We start from the raw sequence: 21,584 nt of genomic DNA, 5'->3' as shown, positions 1-21,584 counted from the left end.
CACGGTGGCTACAGTAGCCTAGTTAAAAGTAATTAACAGTAGAAACAGCACAGCAGTCAGTTTGACTGTTCTCACTTCAAGCAAATCGATATATCTGCCATGAAAAAATCCATAGCCTATGGCCTCCCCTTTTGTGACTTTTATTTTCTTTGCCGGCCTAGAGCATTTGTGATGATGTAATTAGCAAGAAAACCCCAAATGAACATTATGGGTATAATTTTAACAAAAACACGTTAAAGTATGACTGACAGAGCGCCAACCACACTGATAAGCTTTGCTTGCACCCCAAGAGTTTAACATTCAGGTCTCATTGGTTTCTATGCAACAGTCCTGAGGCCCTGACCCATGCTGAGACAAACATTTACATGTGTAGGGGGCCGTGGATGTGGGTGGAACCATTTTTCTACAAGCTACTTTTTCCTCTGGGGACTGGCGACACTGGTGCACATGTTTTGCCATTGCCGAATGAGGGGTGCCATTACAGAGCTGAGCGATTTGTAGTCCCTGGGGGGAGTGGGTTGGAAGTCCCCCCAGGAGCTTGCACGGCAGACAGCGGTGACCTCCCTGTGGCTGCTGGAGGGCTTTGTTGGAGGGGCATTAAGATCGACATCAGACTCTGTTATGACCCATTTTAATAAATTCCCATTGGGGGAGAGATTCCAGAGTTGCCTACTTCGCAGGTCTCAGCGGTGATTGCAGACCTTCAGGAGACTGGGGGCCTCCTGCCCTTTGCCACCCCACAGCCTGGGCAGTTTATGCTGACAGGTAGCAATAGTCAGTATGGGGTCCATGTGAAGGTACCAAACACTTTTGGTACCTTCACATGGAAGGTTTCCCACTTTCTCTTCTCTCTTGCTCTCCTCATTCTCTCCTCCCTCATTCTCTCTCTCTCCCTCTCTTTCTCTCTTCTAACGAGGGAGGAGAGAAAGAGGAGAGCAAGAGAGAAGAAAAAGTGGGAAAGGCGAGAGAGAGAGCAGCAGACCAGACTCCACCCTCCCTCGGTTTTTGTAAAAATATTCCTGCCAAGCGGGTGGTTTGAGGAGAGTTGGAAACTTCAGAGGCGGAATCTGCCTGCCTCCTTCAGTCACACAGACACACACACACCCATGCATGCACACACACACAGACACACACACACACACAGACTCGCAGCTGCAGCTGGGGCACAAGCACAAAACGTACTAGCGACGCAACAGTCCGGACTAACTTTCCTGTCCCATACCCTTCCTCGCCATGGGAACTTTCCTCGTTCTCATTGCTGCTGCTTTCTGCTTCGTTGGCGGTCAGCACCAGGGCCTGATCGACTACCTGGAGCAGAGGCTGGTGGCCATTGAGGTAAGTACTGCCCTGCTCTCTTCCCCTTGCAAGCTCTGCTGTCTCAATGTTCTTGGCTGACTGAATATTCTTGAAGGTACACATGTTAAAGGTTTGGTCCATTATAAACATATAAACCAGAGCTCCATTAGAAATTATAGAAAAAGGAACAAATGACCTAATGCAAAAGCATTATAGCACACTTTAGGACACACACCTAAACATATAACCATACACTCCCATCCTTTAATAAAACACCACGTTTTCTGTATGCTACAGAATGTAGTCTTTTGTTGCATGCCCAGGGATGACATTATGAAAGGGATTTTTCAAAGGGATTATAAAAAGTATTTTTACATTCATCTAGCACATATCAGCACACAGTACATGTGAGTACTTTCCATGCCTATGGAGACACGAATACCCCACAGTCTACTTCATGTGCAATAAAAAAATAATATTCCACCATCAGGAAAATGTTGGCAATGTTCTAGCTCCACGGCAAATTGGTGCATCAGACACATGAGAGCCACCTAGGACACTTGTGCTGCAGTATATGGAATGTCCTCATTAGACACAATCAATTTCATTGTGAGTGGTATGAACTCTGACAAAGCTGGCCACAACAAGCCACTGCAATAACAATGATAAGCCATTAGCTAGTCCCCAATATAAACATACTGAGGATTATTAACTAATGCTAACAGTTGTCGAGTATGACCAATGCGAATATAACAATATCAAAAATATGGCAAAGGTGGAATGGAAAAAATAGCATATAATTAAAATATTTCAAAGAGTAATACATATTAAGGAGGACATATTTGCCATGTTTTGATAGTAGAATGACATGATAGAATTTCACTTTATTTTGCAATTTAGTGAGCAGTACTTTTCAACTTTGTTTCAGTATACTTTCAGCCTGTTGCTGGCTTTATTTTGCTATGATGGAATATGAGTTTTTGGCAGTGAAAGAACATTTTCATGCACTCTCTGATAGTAGCTATTGTCCAGTTCGTCATGCTTGGTCGATATAGTTTCTGACGATCCTGGAATTGAATAATTATCAAAAGATGTTGAACTTTCAAAACATTATGGCCACCATAAACAGTTGTACACATGGCCATTTTTACAAAAACAGACAGTAACATGTGCAATGATTGCCTCTGAGGCAGCATGCTCATTTTATTTAAGAGGAAATTACATGAAAATCCCTCTAACTCTTCCATTGCTTGACCAATCAAGATGAATCTTTGCATGCTATGTATTTATGTCGGTTCACCATTGGATGTATAATAATAAAGTGAAATCTGAAACAATATGACTACCATCAGCTAATCAGTTTTCAGTGGGCATATGACAGGCTTAGAAACAACTGATTATCATTAAACTTGTCTGTACGTTGACCTCTAAGGTAGGAGTACCATGTCAAATTTTGGAACTGTTGGACTATCCCTTTAAGGATGTTGTCAGTGGGGATGAAGCGAGTCAACTTTTTCCCTGCCTATGTGAAGTCTACAAGCTCCAATATTGGGGTAAATGTAGTTTTAGGGTACCATGGAAGAGGGAATGCTTTTTACTGCAACTAGAGGAACTGATAGGAATACCCGTTAGTCAGTGTGTCAGTGTGCATATTCTGATTGCTTTCTTTGAGGGTGGAGGTGCCCAGGAGGGGCCTTTGTGATAAGTAATTTGGATCATGGTAGTGTCCAGGAAGGCACTGTTTTGTTTTGGCATTTTTACAGCCTGTGCTAAGTTTCAGCAGCAGCAGCCGTCCAGTTAATGAGATTTGACTGTTTCCCATCAATCTCACTACCTACCAAGTCTCCTGCAATATACAGTAGCGAATGCAAGCATCTGCCATAATGCTCCTCTGACCAGTCTCACTGTCCATGTATCTCTCTCTCTCTGTCCCTCCACATTTTTCTTCTTTATCATCTCTCTCAATACTCCTCTATATCTCATGTTATCTCTTTCTCTCTTTCCCTTTCCATGCATTACCTATGTCCTATTTCACTTTACATTTATCTCATTCCACCTTTCTCTATTTCCTGATTACATATGTTTCTCTGTGCCCTTTGTTCTCACTCTTTCTGACAGTTTCACTATTTCGCTCTCTCTATTTTATCTTTTCTCACCACCTCCCTCTCCCTCTAGAAACAACCTGCTTCTCGCTCTGCTGACTTCGCAGTAATATTCCCATAAACAAGTCAATTCATGAGTGGACTTTCAATGAGCTTTACTTTCCATGGCAGCTGGGGATTCACACAAAAACAGAGAAAATAAATCCTACACTTTCAGAGAAAATGTATGAAAGGGGGCCTAAAAAGGTACAAATGCTTGTCACTGGGAAGGAAGCCTATAGGTACATATTGTTCCCCTAGCCAGCGATACATAATTCATTTGTACTCTTTTTGCTTGTAAATGGTACTTTTTAATACTTTTTTTAAAATTTCAGTTTCAGTACTTCTTTGTTTTGAAAAAAAAAAAAGTTTTGGCACAAAACAACCTCTAAATCAAAAGAGTGTGGAAAATCTAAACACTGGTGTACTGGTCTAAACATCTGTCATGAAATGGAACACTGTTAATTCAATTATCCAGCTGTAACAACGAAAGTTATCTGGTTCAAATACAGTCTATGTCGCTACATGGTTTTTGTCACTTTTTGTACTGTGATCTCTACCAGCAAAATGAATTGGAAAAAATACATTGAGAGGGCAGTCTTCTCTCCTTTTTATTTGAAAATAAAGGTACATTTTCAAAAGGCTAAACAGGTGAGCCACTCTAAATCAATTTACTGCCAATTTCAATCTCATGTGAGAGCAGGTAGCTCCATCAGGAACGGCGGAGAGCCCTGCAAAGCAGGATACTATAGTCAGATCGAGGCAGCCCCTATCCACAGAGCACTCACCCAATGAATTGTCTTATCAGTCACCAGGCCTGAACCCGGTGAAGCATTTATGGGAGATTCTGGAATGATAATGAGTCAGAATTATTAACCTCCATCAACAAGATTGGTACATTTTATACCACAGCTTATCCAAGCTGTTCTAGTGGGCCATAATAGCCCAATGCCTTAAGTGATTTAATATTAATGTTTAGACCTTTTGGGCCACAACCTATATGTATTTATGTGTTTGTGTGCATGTGTGTGTGTATGTGTGCTTGCGCGTATGTGTGTTTTAGGGGGCTACACGCACACATACACACAAACACACACTTTTCTGTTTTCTTTTAGCCAAGTTTTTTGAATGTCATGACGCAACAAATATTTTAAAGAATAGAATTTCAAACACAACGTAATATTAAAGCATAATATTCACAGAAATTCTGTAGCTGTGATAACTGACAACTGAAACTGTTCTGTGAGTAGGATGTCAGGCAGAATAAACTGATGAGCAGCAGGACATGACACAAAACCTGCCGTGTTGTTTTTAAAGCTTGTTATCTGATCAAGTTGTGATTTCAGTGAATTATGCAACTGAATGAGTGTTGAGGAGCCAGGGAGTTGGCTAGAGGTTATCCTGAGAGAGCAGCGGGTATGTCTGCGGTACATTATGTATGCTGTCTGCTCCACAACTGGGAAACGTGGCAGATGGGAAATCAATGCATTGCTCATTCTGAGCTGCATATTACATTACATATGCAGCCAGTGTATGGAAATTTAGGGAATATGTTGCTCTACATGAAAAATAGACAAGATTCCTGGTAAAACCAATGTGCAGTGATTTAGTGAGTTACACTCCAGCAGGCCTATAGCATATACTGTATCAGCTACAGATCATCTTTGTCACTCAGGTCCTCATTCTTCATCAGCATTAGTATGTTTTTTTGGGCTTTTTTTCAGCTTTATTAGACAGAACAGAGAGACAAGGAAGAACAGGGGAAGAGAGAGGGAGAGACGTGCAACAAATGTCACGTCAACGTCATGGCTTGCAATGAGCGTGTGAATAATGTTTTCCAGGCTATGCCACGAGACACCCCAGCATCAGTATGTTTTTAACAGCAGTGTCTCTGCTTCTGACACACCAATTGCATACTCACATTGTAACTGTACGGCCGGGTAGCGTGCTATTGAAGGAGGCTCAAGCTCGCTGTGGATTGCGTTTGCTTCGCCTTTCAGGGCCGCATCTCGGTGTGGCACGAGCAGTCCAACCGCTACGCCACGGAGCTGCTGGAGTTCAAGCAGCAGATGAGCGCGCTGACGGAGAGCTTGGAGAAGGGCCACGCCGCCCTGCTTGCCGACGCACACGACGTGGGCAGCCGCGTGGACCGGCTGGAGCGCGAGCTGGACTACGTGGAGACGCAGAACCCGGCTCCGCCCTGCGCGGACACGGACAAGAACCTGATGGAGCCGGGGATCGCAACCGTGAAGGAAAAAAACAAGGCTGAGTACGACAAGCTTTCACGTGAGTTTCTGAGCAGAGCATCTGTACGCTCTCAGGAAAAAAAAAAAATGTTCTTTGGCTTGTCTCCATAGGGGAACGCTTTTTAGTTCTTAATGGAACCCTGTATGGTAGGTGTGAAAAGTGCGAGAGCTCCCAAACTGAACCATTTTACCCAACAAAGAACTCGATCTAGATGGGGTTTCTCTATGGAGACACAGAGGAGTCTTTTGTAACCATTTCCGCTGAGAGTGCACTCTAGTCACTTATAATGCATGGGCAGTCTCGCGGTTGCTTTACCTGTCAAGATACTGGTGACTGGGAGATTTATAACTAATTTGCAGTGTACTCAGGTTTTAGCAGAACCCCTGATCCTGGTTTGCTAATCATGAAGATCAGGGGTTCTGCTAAAACGCTTTCAACAAAGCTCCCGAGAGGGTACGTGAGAGGATATGCACAGTCCAGATGGGGAGTACTGCTAGACACCAGTCAGCAGATTGAAAAATTGCTACATGGGATGAACTCCAAAAATAACGATTCGGTACAACTCCCACCATTCTTAGAAACATTGAATAAGTAGGCTGGCATCTGTTGTTTCAAGATATTTTCAAGCGCAAGGAAAATTGAACAGAAGTTCTGAGATTATTTTGCTGGCGTCTTGTTCATTTTTCTCATTTCAGGATTCTTTCATTAGTCAGCAGTACCCTTTATTTATTTAATTGTCATGTCGTTCAACATTTTGTCTTCAACTCGTTTCAATGGCGTTAAATGAATAAATGTCTGATGATGACAGACTGGCTCAAGCCCTGGTTTGGCAGGTTTAATTTAACACTCAGTATCAATTCATTTGAATTTCGCTCTTTCATCTGGCTTAATTCTGCTATCTTCTATTTCATTATGAGAAGCAGCTCTGAATTGTCGGTTTTCCCACTGGAGTTCATTTGCTTCTCATGAGCACTGAAACTGCCTGCCTCAGGCTACGCTGTGCATTTGAGCATACCAAAATGCAACATCAAAAAGGGATTTCTCAGGTGAACAAGCCTGTCATTGGAAAGAAATTAAACTTTCATTAAAGTTTCATTTAGATAAAAGTTTAAATAAAAAAAGAAAAATCAGCTGAGGCATGAGAAACCAGCCTCAGACCTTCCCCGCTGCTTTTGTCTTGTCGAAACAAGAAAAGAGATAAATCTTGATCACTCACCAAAACAATTAATAAACTGACACCTTGGGAATTTTAGGGTTCTATTGGACATTTTAGTTTTAAAAATGAGCTTGTGAGTGCCTTGTATATTTTCTGATATATACATTTCTTTAATTAATTAAAATTACAATTTAGAAACACGTTGAAATGAGTAAAGGGATGTAGAGAAAGACAAGACAAAAGGCGTTTTGAAAGCTACAATAGCCTTGAGATACGAAAGCATGTAATTCTAAGCTCTTGAAATGTGGCTCGTGGTTGGCTGATGGTACTGACGTGCGATTGGCTCCGTAGATTGCAGAGACATGATCTCCAGCATCAAAGCCATGAAGATCGTGAAGAAGGCGGGCGGCCCGAAGGGGGCGTGGTTCAAAGACACGGCGAGCGGGGCGGGGAAGGTCTACGTCTTCAACGGCACCGGCGAGGGCGTGCTGTACGAGTTCGGCTCCGCCCGGGACCTGGCGGCCTCCGCGGGGCTGTCCCGCGGCCGGCCGCTCGACCTCCCGTTCCCCTGGAGCGGCACGGGCCACGCCGTCTACAGAGGCCACGCCTACTACGTGACGGAAGGGCCGGAGTTCCAGCTGATCAAGTACGACCTGCAGAACGGGTCCGTGGCCGACAGCGCCGTGTTCCCCGCCGAGGACCAGGTGAGGGCGGTCCCGCCGGGGGAGACCCCACACACTTTGAGCTGATGAGACCCCACACACTTTGAGCTGATGAGACCCCACACACTTTGAGCTGATGAGACCCCACACACTTTGAGCTGATGAGACCCCACACACTTTGAGCTGATGAGACCCCACACACTTTAGCTGATGAGACCCCACACACTTTGAGCTGATGAGACCCCACACACTTTGAGCTGATGAGACCCCACACACTTTGAGCTGATGGAGGTAGCCTCACTACGGGGGGTCCTCACTGTGTCGCAGCTACGTTCCAGAAAACTAGGACGTTGTATGAAGTAATGTAAATAGAGCGTAATTTTCTCCCATAAGAATAAATGTAAATTAGTGGGGTTGAACTCTAATGTGTTGTTTTACATCCTCTTGGGGTGGATATAGAGCCATTTAAAGGTCCAGGAAACTGGATTCAAATTGTGGTTATATTCCCCAGAAGTGACAATTGATTGTCTTATGAATATTTCTTAGGTTTTTAAAATAGGTTTTTAACCCAATTATAACTATTAAATTGTAATAGACACTAGATTATTGTGACCTGTTCAGCAGATAAGAACAGGGTGGGCGTGTAACCCACGCTCATTAACATCATATGTAAGCCATTCCTCATCACTAGCTAGGTTAGAGCCGGTCAGAGCAGTAACCTTAAACTACCAAACAAAACAAAATAAAGCAACATAAAATTGGCTTTACACCCGCAGACATGCTGTTTCACTGCATGTATTTTTATTGTAGTCTTCATCACAAACACTCATTTTAATTACATTCTGTACCCTAGTCTAGGTTGTAGACCCTGTGCAAGACATTGAACAACAATATGTAATTATTCTTAAACACTTTTTCTCAATGTAGCCTATTTTTTACAATCTTACCATGACACATTAAAGAACAATAATTACTGTATTCTTAAGCACTTCCTTTCTGAACATCTTCGGTTGGTTGCAGTTGTGATGAAACAATGTAAATTCTGGGGCTGATTTGAAATTCTTTTTTAAAAAAGGTCCTAAATAACTTCACGATGTAATCGTGCCTCCTGTACCACCGTAACAGTAAATCAAAGCACAGGTTGACTAGGTGTGCTTCACAATGTGAAAAAAAGGTAAATATGGATTGTACTTTACTTGAAACTATTGTTAACACAGACACACAGTAATATTAATACTGTAAAATTTACAATAATTTGCTGGCAACCATACGATTATTTTAAATTATATTTTTTACTTAGACATAATTATATCCATCCATTATCTAACCCGCTTATTCCTGGTCAGGATCACAGGGAGGCTAGAGCTTATCCCAGCATGCAGAGGCAGAGAATACACCCTGGACAGTTCACCAATCAATTGCAGAGCACACAGGCCATTCACTCACAGCTACAGGCAATCTAAAGCCCCCAATTAGCCTAACCTGCATGTCCTTGGACCGTGGAAACTGGAGTACCTGGAGAAAACCCACGTGAACACGGGGAGAACATGCAGTCTTCAACCTGGGACCTTCCGACTGTGAGGCCACAGTTCTATCCACTGCACCATCATGCTGCCCCTATTTAATTAGGCATAATGGTCTGTAAAGGGAACTTCTTGGTAGGGTTTGAGCTGCCCCCATCACGCCTCCGTCCTTTCACTGACAACTCTTCTGTCTTTGAAAATGAAAATGCAAAGGAGGGTTTGCATTATTTGAATTATGTCAGGGTAGATGTGCAATAGCATGGAAGTGAAATTGCAAATGGCTGAACTACAGTGGATTTTCATTTACGTCAACCTTGTACCGTGAGAAGTTGGTTGGCCTTCAAAAGTGTAATGTAAGACAACCAATTGAATTACCATTTCCTTTTTGTCATTAGTCATGTGGTTACAAGAAGAAAATGTCCCATCTGCATTTTAATAATGATAGGGTTGTGTCATGTATAGGATTTAAAAATTCAAATGGACTTTGCATTTAAATTTTCTAACTGTCAGATAAGTACTTACGCAAATGAATGTAGGCTACAATTCAAAACAGGGCATGAAAGTGGGCTATTATCAATCGGTGTGATGGAAAAAACTATAAAAAACAAGATCAATGTTGAAAATAAAATAAACTCTGTTAGCATAGCCTTTTGTGGCTAGAAAACTAGGCCTCGTATTGTATTAAAATTTACAGCAAAAATATATTTACTGTAAATTTCACCTGCCACAAAATTTTCACAAAACTTTGCTCTACAGCTACATACTGTATACGGGTTGTACAGAAAGGGTTAGCTCATTATACAGTAATATTGCTGTTAAAACTACAAAAAACATTTACAGTGCACACACACACACACAGTAAAAATTAATTAGAAGAAAACAAAGCAACAAGCTTACTCGGATTCATTGATTAACATTTACACACATTTTGTTTTAAGGATTAGCTTGATGTACTTTAGGAGTGTACGCCAGTTTTGAGTGGAGATGTTTTGTCTTAGCAACACTAAGCCCGTTTTGCGGAAAGTCACTTTATGACACTACCTCTTTTGTACAAGGTGTCTCCTTTTTTTAAGGAAATATGCTAGTTTTACATTTGCTTGGAAAGTTACCTTGCCAGATTGTATAACGTCATGAGTTTGTTCATGCTGTCACTCTCAAACATGATCCACAAATAGACTGGCTGGCTGGCTTGCTTTCATTTTAGGCCTTAAGCCCCGTATTCTACTCACATGCTCATGAAAATATTAATATATTAACATTTTTCCGTCCCTGTGCATGTCCAGAACGGTCTGACTGTGACTTCCTGACACCATTCCGCATTGACTTTCAAGTTAACATTTCCGTCTTGTCGTTTCCTACACCATCCTTAATGCCATTCATCCTGAATGACTTATGACAACCCGCTACAGTTATTTTATCCAGAGCCTTTCAATCTTGTATTTGCTGGATCCTGTCTCTCACTGTCAAAAATAGAAACCGCCTCCGAGCCATCGTGAACAGCTGCCCCGAGACAACCATCAGAGGCTTGTCTTTATTGCATTAAGAGCAGACAACAAGGAAGGCCTTTAATCCTGGGTGCTATAAAATTGTGGCTGACAACACCCACGCCCACGACGCTCAGCTGAAGTCCTCCCCCTCGAACACAGCCTATACCATATCAAATGCTACGCTGACAGTAGCAGCCATGTTTGTGTTTCGGGAGATCCATCTTGTCAATAGGGTTATAAAACATTTGTAATCAACGTTTTTTATCGCGTTTCAAAAACATGAAAAGCAAATAACAAAGAACAAACATCAACACTACAATGCAAAAAAAGTATGCACTTTTGTACGTCTCTTTGGATAAAAGTGTCTGCCAAATTAACGTGAAGTTATGTAATGTACAATCTATACATCTTTAGGTCATGGAATATCTACTGTACTGTATGTTACAGTCAGGTGTTTTCTGTATAAAATCTAGAATAACAAAGCATAGAAAAAAGTTAAGATGAGAGATTTATTTATAGCTATGGAGATATTGCCCATGCCTGCAGTGTTGACGGTTATCTTTATTCAGTCTAGCTGTCATATGTGCTAAATGAACAATATATTGAAAGTTAAGCATGCAATATTTCTTCACTGCAGTATCTAGATTTACCCTGAACTGTAAAATTGTTCTCTTTCCTGCTGTAAAGCCAGCAAGAACAAGACCACAAAACATGACGCTGGACGGAGGTGTTGATTTTTAAATTTCCTATGAATTTTGAAATTATCATTTTCACATTCTGTATTTTTCCAGCAATCATATGTTGCACTCGTATTTGGGATGTTTTTTAGCATGTCCGTGTGTCTTGTGAATCTTGTGAAATCTTGTGAATCTTGTGAAATCCTGTGAATCTTGTGGAATCTTGTGAAATCTTGTGAATCTTGTCGGTGGGTCATGTGAAAGTGTTTGTCCGCCAGCTGTTCGTGTGTGATTCACTGCAGCCAGTCATTCTCCACCTTGGCGGTCTGCAGGTTCTGCCGACTTTAGTTATATTTTTAAAATTAGCGACTAATTTAGACAATTTAACTTTGCAACCAACCGTGTTAATTGATCAATTTGCAACTGAGAAACAATGAAAAACTGCACGACCAGTAGCCCACCAGAATGAGTTCTGAGCACCACTAGCCTAAATGGATCAATTTAAATAGTCATGCTGTACTGTGTTTGCATTGGATTGCATTGTACAGGTGCCTGTGTACGGACTCTCTCCGGAGACCTATATCGACCTGTCGGCGGACGAGGGGGGACTGTGGGCGCTCTTCGCGACGCGGGACACAGAGAGCGTCATCTCTCTGGCCAAGATGGACCCGGGCTCGCTTGAGGTGGAGCAGATGTGGGACACGCCCTGCCCGCGAGAGAACGCGGAGGCGGGCTTCGTGGTCTGCGGCACGGCGTACGTGGTGTACAACACCAGGCTGGCCAGCCGCTCGCGCGTGCAGTGCGTCTTCGACATCGACGGCCTGGTGAGCAGCGACGAGGCCCCGCTGGTCTACTTCCCCAAACGGTACAGCACCCACTCCAGCCTCAAGTACAACCCCCTGGAGAAGCTGATCTACGCCTGGGACGACGGCTACCAAATTCTCTACAAGATGGTCATGAAGAAGAAGCTGGAAGTGTGAATGCCCCCTGGTGGCCAGTGATATAACCAGATAATAAGTAGCACATAATGGGCTGTTTATTGGGGGTTGGGAGCATCTACCTTAACTGGCTACCCCTTTATTTTATGCATAATAGTTTTTATGTAAGTTTGGCCAGCTGTAGTAAAATTAACGTACTCATTCACATTTTCACAAGATGTATTTCTATTTCACAGCAAACATTATAAATCCAGAAAACATTCTAATACATTAAGACAATGTCTTAATTACACCTTTCTGTAATCCTGGTGTTCAGAGTAATGGTTAAAATTGCACTCCTTGTGTCATAATTTTGAGACTAGCGAGTAGGAACATAGTTATTTTGCAAATACCATTCCGAGCAGTGTGGCATGGATTCTTAATTTCATCAGTACCCGGTACTTTATGACCACAGTTCTTTATTTTCATTCCTCTCTGCTTGCAGTATCCTTCAACAACTGTTTCAATCCAAATATAAATGTGACATGTTTTCTTTTTCACCCAAAGCTGTCCCTGTACCTGTCTTTGCCACACCACAGAATAAACATCACTTCCTGTTGTTTTTCCAAATGACTCAGGCTTAATGAAAGGAGAGAATCGAGCAAACTAATGAGCACTGCTGAAGTCTTGCTGAACTCGGGAAAGCGTCACATCATTAAGCAGAAATGGCAGGCATCACCAGGAGCCCTTTTTGAATATATTTTTACAGTCCATGCAACGCTTGTTAATTTGTTGGAAACCCTTTAAACCTTTTTAATCATCTCTCGCAAAAACACTTTGAACGTGTAATTAACAAGAACAGAAGCAATGCAATGAAACCTGTAGTGCCCTGAGGGTAACACAAAAAAAAGTATGACTTTGTGGTTAAGGCTTTGAGTAATGACAGTGATTTAGGTGAAAACAAGCTGCAGTAATTTAATGCAGTACGCATCAGTGTATTGCAGGGGTACACCACAAGGGCCGATCTGTTTTAAGGTTTTGTGCCAAGTTATGCTCTTATTTATTTAATTCAATCATATCTTGATCTGGCATTTGTAGAAGCAGCAGGTGCAGCTGCAGACTTTCAAGAGCATCCCTTAGATTCTACTGTACTCCAGTACATAGAGTGAACCAGCATAGTTTATTGAGCTGTGAGAAAACTAAAACGAAGGTAATTGGTTGGAACAAAAATCAGCACATGGACTTGAACTCCAGGACCCAAGTTGGGCACCCCTGGTGTTATGCATCATTTTAATTGGCACAGTGATGTATGGGAGTTTTTTTGTCATCTAATTGTCAGATGTAATTGCATGCCCAGTTACGTTGTTAGAATTGTTGCAGGCAAGTAGCATCTTGTTATTTAGATAGTGATTTAGCCTTTGTTGATTTAGCATGAATGTATAGACAGTGGATTTGATACCAGAAGATTGTTGACTCAAATATTATCACTGTAAAATAAGTCGATCTTAACAAGTGTTTGAGTAGAAAATATTAGCTTGTTTTAATTTAGTTCTTGCTTGCACCCTGTTGAAAATCTTGAAATGTGTCAAACTGTCTCACCTCACTGGCAATCTTTTTGTCTTATTAGCAAAAAATAATAGAAATAAGATTTTAAAGTCTAAATACTATAAGACTAAAATACTTGTTAAGATTTATTCATTTTTTGGTTTTTACAGTGTTTGTGGGGCTTGCACAAAGGCTGTGTAATGTGGACTTTAAGCCATAGTCTGAGCCTAAAATGAGAATTTCTTCTCAACAGGATTGTCTTCACTTGTGAACATAACTAACCCCTGCTTGCTGTTTGACAATGCTGCAAAAGGAATATGGTTATCTACTGGCAATTACCACAACAATAACACTGTTTACACTGGAAAAGAAATCCCACTGAAACAAAATGTTTTAGAACTAATTGTTTTATTGTGGCTTATTTAAAATACAAGGACAGTTTTCCGAACAGTTTCAAACAGTTATATTACAAATACAAAGTTTCAATACAAAAAAATTGGAAAGTCAGTTGATCGGCATGATAAACGGAAAGAGAACATTACTCACATTAATAAACACTATGCACGATGATCATCAAAGCTGTGAGGCCTCACAACAGTCCTAAGAACCTAAGCTTAACCACTCTGAACACCCCCTCTTTTTCTATAAACAGAGGGATATCATCACACATCACACATGCACGCGCGCACACACACACACACACACACACACACACACAGGAGGAATTGATGGGGGGAGGGGGACATGTCAATCAGTTTTCTTTTCTTTGTCCTCCCGCAAACCGGAGCCAGTTGGAATGTAGGGAACCAATTATGGATGCTATATATAAACACATAGGCCTACATCTCGACAATCACGTAGTGCGAAACTGATGATGGCGCAAAGAGATCACTCCAGCTGAGAACCCCGCCTCTCGTACTTCAGAACTAACAACTGCCAATTAGCCAAATGTCACATCTCAGAGGTCTCTGGCCCGCTCACGGCCTCACAGAGTAAGTTTATTTCAGTCCAGGGAAAGCATATACATCCAGAATGGTTTTGCATATAAGTCCAGGAGTGATAAGTAAAATTGTAAATTGTGTTTACAGCAAAATGTGTCAGGAAATAAAACATGCTGTTGCTGCGGTTTGCGAGCGATTATTTTTAAGGACACAGGAAACTTTTCGTTTTTTATTTTTCAATTTCAAGTTCTTAAGCCTTGTCCCAGCATCGATGTTGAGTTTCATTCAGAATGTTGTCCTGTAAAACTTTTGCTTGCTTTTAAAAGAAAAGTATTTATTTGTTCTGGTCTTTTGGCTCACAAGCAACAGAAAGGCTGAACCCCATACATATTAAAAGCTGATCCGCAATTTTAAATCTCTGTAAGTTTTGGTTATGGGAGAACCCCCTCTGAAGGAAGTCCTCTTGGTTTACAGGGTATGAAAGCACAGGCCTTTCCAGACTTTTCACCTTTGCTCTTGATCTGTAGCTTTGGATGGGTAGTGCAGAGTAAGGTAACACTCTACAAACCCTCCAAATGAGAAGCAGATGCTGAATAACCCCTTCTTCAGTGGGTCCCCCTGAAAAGGGTTTCCCTTGTGCTTTCAGTACAAAATGTTGTGCAAAATATATTCAGTGCTTTTATCTCACTGTACAAATGATAGGTGGTTTGTACTTCCCTATACATCATGGCATTTTTCGAAAGAACATGCTTCAAGACCAAAAGAAATCACTATAGCAATGTCTTACTCTTTGTGATCAAAATGTGCAGAGGGCAAGTGTTGCTGTCGAATGCTGTTAGGGTGATTATTATGGTATGAAATTATTTTCTGTAGCCCTAATTAATTTTTTTCACTGTCTGACCAAAATGGCAGTTTATTGATCTCAAGGAAGTGTAAACTCAAACACTGCACATTGTACATTTGGTTCACGTTTTCACATTTTTTTCTTTTCTCTCAGTTTCTACTCAGCAACTCTAACCATAAAAGGGAGGTCTTTGCCTCATTACTTTCAAGTGATAACAGTAACCGCAAAATTCACTTTAAAATAAGACATGAAGATACATGAGCCATTTCTACAGGGTGGAAATCAAGACAATACTAATCTACGCTAATGGCTATTTCTGCATCACTTCTGCATTTAACACAATTACTTCAATGATTACCCTAGGCATTTTAGGCAGATATTTAAAAAACTGCTACTTTCCAGTATATAGGAACAAGAGTCTCACTATCTTGCCTTTGAAACTAGCAAGTCAATGTGTCTGAACAGAATGAATTGTGGGGTTTGGTGTTTAATTTAACTGTATATTTAAGCACCATTTTGTTTTGTGTCTTAAAAGCAGGAAATGTTCAAATGAAATCTTCAAATGAGTGGCAGTAAATGGTTCTAGTGGCAACCCCAGTTCACGTCTGCTCTGTCGAAAAACATAAAAGTGTAAGTGAATGTCCTTCAAAAATAACAAGAAATCAGAAACTCTGGCCCTCCCTTTGTTCAACAACAGTCCTGCTGAAAACACATAATTTCTAATTCAGCCAGGTTGTGCTCGATGTACAAAGGGTGTAAAGATGTTTTTGACAACGGTGTAAAGATGTTTTGAAGTATCCAAAGACAACATTAGTGCTGTACATTAGACTGCCGCCTGTTCTCCATTTATAGCATTCACTAAATTATTACTTTGACTAAAATAATGATGAAATATTTTCATGAAACCTTGTTGTGTTCTGCAATGCACATTTTTCTTTGAATATTCAAAACCACACCAGTCTGTTTTCACATTTCTAACACTACAGTTTTCTTTTCGCAAAAATGACATCATAAAACGGGACTGTATCGATTGGAAGGCACCATTTAACAGCTTCACAAAATGCCTACAGTGACCTTCCCAAAAATGCCTACAGTTTTATTTACACAGAAAACACAACAAAAGAGCTAGGAATTCCTCTTCAGCTCTACATACAATAAAACCTTGACGTTATCAGCCTCAAAAATATGGAAATAAATACGCAGAGATTTCCCCATTTCCCCCATAAAACATTTTGCAAGTAGCAGGATTGTGTTCTTTGGCCAGGAGCCTACACGACAGTTGGAGTACTACAAGAACCTACAGTCTGGGAGAAGGGAAGTGTATCAGATGTACCATTAAATGCACGTTTCTTCGAGCTTTAAGAGCACCGCATCTTCTGCCTATGACCCTGCAGCTATCTCCAGAAGGCCTACAGTATTGATCGTCCCAGCTGTGTTCACCTCAGATTGATGGCAGGGGTTTATGTGCATTTCAAGAACCCTGCAAAAAATTTACAGTCTGCCACCTGTTACAAAATCCCTCTCTGACCCTTCCGCACGAACGCTGGGAATCGCGTTACCCTTTGCAATTTTGTTTTTCATTAAGGCTTTAAGAGTTTTTGATTTATATTTAGCGATGAATTAAAATGCACGTTACTCAATGTCAATAAATCTGATCTTTAAAAAAATGGAAAGAAAGGTTGATTGCATTTTTATTGTACAGGGCATGAGTAATTATAGCTCACTTGGAGTTTTATGTTCCTTTCTACCTGCCATAAGGTAATTATGGAATAATAATATGCTTATAATTTAATGACTGTATATTTTATAATGCCTGTGTTCTTTTCGGTCTCAGATTAATCGTTTCCTCGCCACAGTCGCCAGCGTTCTCACAGTATAATCCATTTTGTGCCTTGATGTGGAGGCCGATGCTTTGACAGGATGCTCTGCCCCATGCTGTCCTATCTCACCACTACCTGCTCCTTCGCACTGTTCCAGTTCACTATGGCAACTATCAAAGCGTGTGATCTGACCAAAGATCCTGTCCGTGCGGAACGGAACACTCTGATGCTTTACAAAAACCCCCGAGGCTCGCCGTGATCTGATTTGGCGCGGCGGTTGTCCTGGGAACGTTAAGGCGGCTCTTCGGAGCACGTCGAGGACACGGCTCCACCCCCCCCAAGCACTGACCTAGGATCCGCTAGTCCGGCTCCAGTTCATAACCCCGAGCATTTAGTGCAAAAGGGGAAAACTGATCTAGGGTTAATGCCCTGGGGAGCTAGTGGTGTACACCGAGGATGAATGGGGAGAGTGGGGGGGACGGACGGACAGACAGACGGCGAGTCAGCTGGAGACAGGAAGACCCCCCACCCCCGCGCCGACAGCTCGCCTCAGGGGCTGCTGGGAGGTTTGGGGGAAGGGCAGGACCCTTGGCTGTCGAAGCTGGCAGTACGTCCTTTCCACTGGAGAAAAAGACAGAAACACAATGGCAATAAAGGTGAACTGTGTTTCCATTTCCAATGTGCTGTTACAGATGATAGGTATTAACGGGCTAAGACGGTGTTTAGGTTTAGGTGATAGTGAGTCAATCACTACCAAAAAGGCAATGGTCATGATAAAACTGTGCTCATTGCAAATAGCTATTGTCACTCATTAAATTACAATCAGAGACTGTGTGTTGAATCATAAAATTTGTCTTAAAACTTGTAACTTGCAATCTTGTAAACATTTTACGATCCTTTTTGATCATTTTTCAGCTGAACTGATAAAATGAAAGATGGAAATGAGGAGAAGAAGGACAGAGAGATTTGAAAGAGCACCCCAGGGCAAACTTTCTGTAATAGATTAACTCTCCAAAATAATAATTTATTTGTCCAAAAATTTGTGCTAGTTGCTTTTAGAACATAAAAATTTGTGTGTCTCTTTTTTTTGGCTGGACCGAGTGATGAAGTTACACCATTGGTCGGCCGAATCACGTGTGTTAGGTCCAGCCATATACTAGGTTTTAACCTGGTCTTGTTAAATGTATTTGTATGTTGTTACTTAACACCAGGCTTTGTCCATGAAAAGGAAAACACACCTCTTTTTCAGATTTCTTGGGCTCCAGCAGGGGGTGCCAGTGAGCAATCGGCTTGCGGGGGTAAGCCAACATCTCATTCCAGTGGTCTCTGCCCAGGCCTTCTGCGCTGCACCCCACACGGTTCACCCCGATGATCTCATTGTGCCCGACCCTGCAGGGAATCACCGAAAGAGCAAGGATTAACACGGATTTCCATATGAGAGGTCTGTCCATTATTTTAACCCGTGCAATCCATCCATCCATCCATCCATTATCTAAACCCGCTTATCCTGGTCAGGGTCGAGGGGGGTGCTGAAGCCTATCCCAGCGTGCATTGGGCAAGAGGCAGGAATACGCCCTGGACAGGCTGCCAATCTATCGCAGGGCACACACACCATTCACACACTCATATCTATGGGCAATTTAGAGTCTCCAATTAGCCTACTGCATGTCTTTGAACTGCCTGGAAGAAACTCACGCAGACACGGGGGGGAACATGTTTGTCGTTATTTATATAAAAATGTTTTACATAATCATCCACATCATCATCACTGTCTGCAAATGTGCAGCAGAGTGTAGCAACAGTAATGATAGTCATTTCAGTGGCAGCCAGACTCTAATTTGACAGTTGCTCCAAATTAGCAAGTGCTATAAACAAGCAATGCATCTGACAAATCTCAACGCTGTACCAACGTAAATCGCGATTTCACCCAGCGAATTTGGGTTTGGTTCGCTAATGCTAAGAAAGTCATTTCACCTTTTTTGATATAATTGTCTGAATTCTTCAGAATAACCGTGTAGAAATGCGTAGATTTAATGAATCAAACACAACCACGTTTGAAAAAGCAAAAGGATAACGTTTACAGATTCTGAAACAGTAACGGCCGTTTGCTGTTGGAAGCTGATGGTGGGAAGGAATGATTATGTTTTATGTAATTCTGATATATCAAAAGGCCTCGGGGCGCATTGAGAGTTTCCGCAGATTTCCATGAGTAAAGAGATTTCTGCCCACCGCTGCACGGCTTAATAAGAGCCGGGTAAAAATGCACCTGGGAGGTTCGAGTGAGCACAAAAGCAGAGCGGATCACACAGGAAAATCAGCGTGCTCCTTTCACTGGGTCTCCCACTGACTGCGTCTGAAGTGCAAATGCGCACCAAAGAGCTTTAGCTTCCAAGAGACTCTCCAGTTCCTCCCGGAGCCGCCGCCCCAGGTCGAATCGGGCCAGAGCGTTCGGACCGATCGCGCGCCCCGGGGGGAACTCCGATGCGATGCCGGCTTTGAGTCGGGGCGTAAAACAATCGGGGTGACCCGCTGGCCTCGGCGCAGGACCCCGCGGCGACGGACATGCGACCTCACGCCTTCGCCTCCGGTTTCGGGGCCCCGTCTGCTCATGGTCACCGCATCATGAGGTAATCGATTCACGAGCGGGTTTTTCCACCGGAGCCAGCCGATCTATAAATACTTACATAAGCGCGCCTCGGAGAACACTGCCTTCCCATAATCTGCAGTGCGTAAACACCCCCCTCTTTGCATCTGCAATCACGTCCTTAGTGTCCGTGAGACATGCCATCTATTCCCCCCAGTGGCCCCAGGATTATCTCACAAAATGCAATATTTATTTTTCCGAAAACTGTAGGTACAACGCTTGCTTGGGAAATAGCAAGAAGTTAATTAATTAGATATAATTCAGGAAAATGTTACAAATATATATATATAATAATAAAAAGAAAATTAACAGCAATAATATTTTGGCCACAAGGAAGGTCATTATACTCTCTGAGGAAGAACAATGATAAAACGTTGATGCTCTTTCAGCATTTTCCTCTACTTCACGCGCAATTAACAATCTATTTGATATTTCTCCCAGACATCATTTCTGGGTGGCACCTAATCTGAGATTGGTTGAGAAAAAGAAAAAAAATTAAACACAGTTCTTAATGTGAAACAACCTCTGTGGCCATTTCCATGTTATTAATTGCTTTTACCCAGTCTAAGGAGATTAGGGCCCAGAGAAAATCTTACCAATGATTTTGTGTGGGCTTTATGTTCATGCAAATTGAATAAAATAAATCCAAGGACTGCCATACAACCCGGTATCCTTCTTACAGCTAACTACTGAAGCTGCAGGTGAGCTTGGTTAATATGTGGATAGGAGACAATCTGGGAAGATTCCTGCTGGAAGAGGTGTTTGTGGGCCAGTAGGGGGCACTCTTCCCTCTGGACAATAAATCCTGAGCCCCAGCACAGTGATTAGGCACGGTACTGTAAAAGGCGTCGTCCCTCAGATGAGTCGCTGACTCACTACATCTGGCCATATAATCGCATTTCACGACACAATCCTTTGCAGTCCTCCGAACTTTGATTCCCCGGGTCATCACTGCAAAAGTGAACTGAGTTCACATTTGACCTACCAGGTTAAATAAAAAAAAGAAATGTTTGCATTTTTTGCTCAAAGTTAAAGGTATACTATGCAGGACTTTTACCTTGAAAATATTATAAAATAGCCATGCTTAGTCACATCTATGATGCACTGGCAGTCTCTGTCTTTATGCACATTTGCAGAATCTGTGCTCCTCTGTCAGTGTTTCTTCTTCTAAAATGAAACGACAAGACGACAGGGCTCAGAGTCAACCTTGGAATTGTTTCTCCCTGATGGTGACAGCTATTGAAAAACAGAGATATAAAACTAAAAATGGATTTAACATAAAAACAGAGGTGAGTGAGCTGGGTTGAGGACAGAGGAGACTTCTTTTTTGTAAACACAAGACCACAGCGAGGTGAAAAATCCTGCATAGTATGTCTAATATGTCTTTAAGGATGAAACACAATGAGGTTAGGTTGAATTTGGGCTGCTCTTCTTCTGTTATCTTTATAAGAACTTAGACTAGCGCTTTTCTCTGTGCTTGTTAATTATGGTGTTTTACGCACATGTCGTAGTCCATGACGGATATGAGGAGGCTGACTTGGTCCATGCTCTCCGGTGGAATGTCGAATATGATGGCCTCGTTGTAGGTGGGGTTCAGAGTGTTTTTCTTAATGGTCGTCTTCTTCTTCTTCAATCGCCTTCCATCACATATGAGGGACACCTTCACATACGGATCTGCTCATTG

At 42.0% G+C, this 21,584-nt stretch overlaps 2 protein-coding genes across 2 annotated transcripts in view; one reads left to right on the top strand and one right to left on the bottom strand.

The window, feature by feature from the left end:
- The first annotated feature begins 991 nt into the window (after positions 1-991).
- Positions 992-12,736, top strand: LOC135234543 (olfactomedin-like protein 3A). The gene is made up of 4 exons (XM_064299247.1): positions 992-1,335; positions 5,438-5,723; positions 7,192-7,544; positions 11,738-12,736. The coding sequence occupies exons 1-4, from the start codon at positions 1,234-1,236 to the stop codon at positions 12,167-12,169; spliced, it is 1,173 nt and encodes a 390-aa protein (XP_064155317.1). The 5' UTR covers positions 992-1,233; the 3' UTR covers positions 12,170-12,736.
- Positions 12,737-16,997: 4,261 nt separating this feature from the next.
- Positions 16,998-21,584, bottom strand: part of LOC135234541 (synaptotagmin-6-like) — a 57,005-nt gene continuing 52,418 nt past the window's right edge. The window contains exons 5-7 of the mRNA XM_064299246.1: positions 21,403-21,574; positions 18,495-18,645; positions 16,998-17,877 (exon numbers count right to left, since the gene is read on the bottom strand). Coding sequence (XP_064155316.1) covers positions 17,806-17,877; positions 18,495-18,645; positions 21,403-21,574 — 395 coding nt within the window. The 3' untranslated portion in view covers positions 16,998-17,805. The remainder of the gene's footprint in view (positions 17,878-18,494; positions 18,646-21,402; positions 21,575-21,584) is intronic.

Source organism: Anguilla rostrata, chromosome 11 (genome assembly GCF_018555375.3).
Source record: "Anguilla rostrata isolate EN2019 chromosome 11, ASM1855537v3, whole genome shotgun sequence".
In the NCBI taxonomy this organism is placed as follows: domain Eukaryota; kingdom Metazoa; phylum Chordata; class Actinopteri; order Anguilliformes; family Anguillidae; genus Anguilla; species Anguilla rostrata.
The sequence above is the reverse complement of the archived record's forward strand: the minus strand, read 5'-3'. Positions and strand labels throughout refer to the sequence as shown.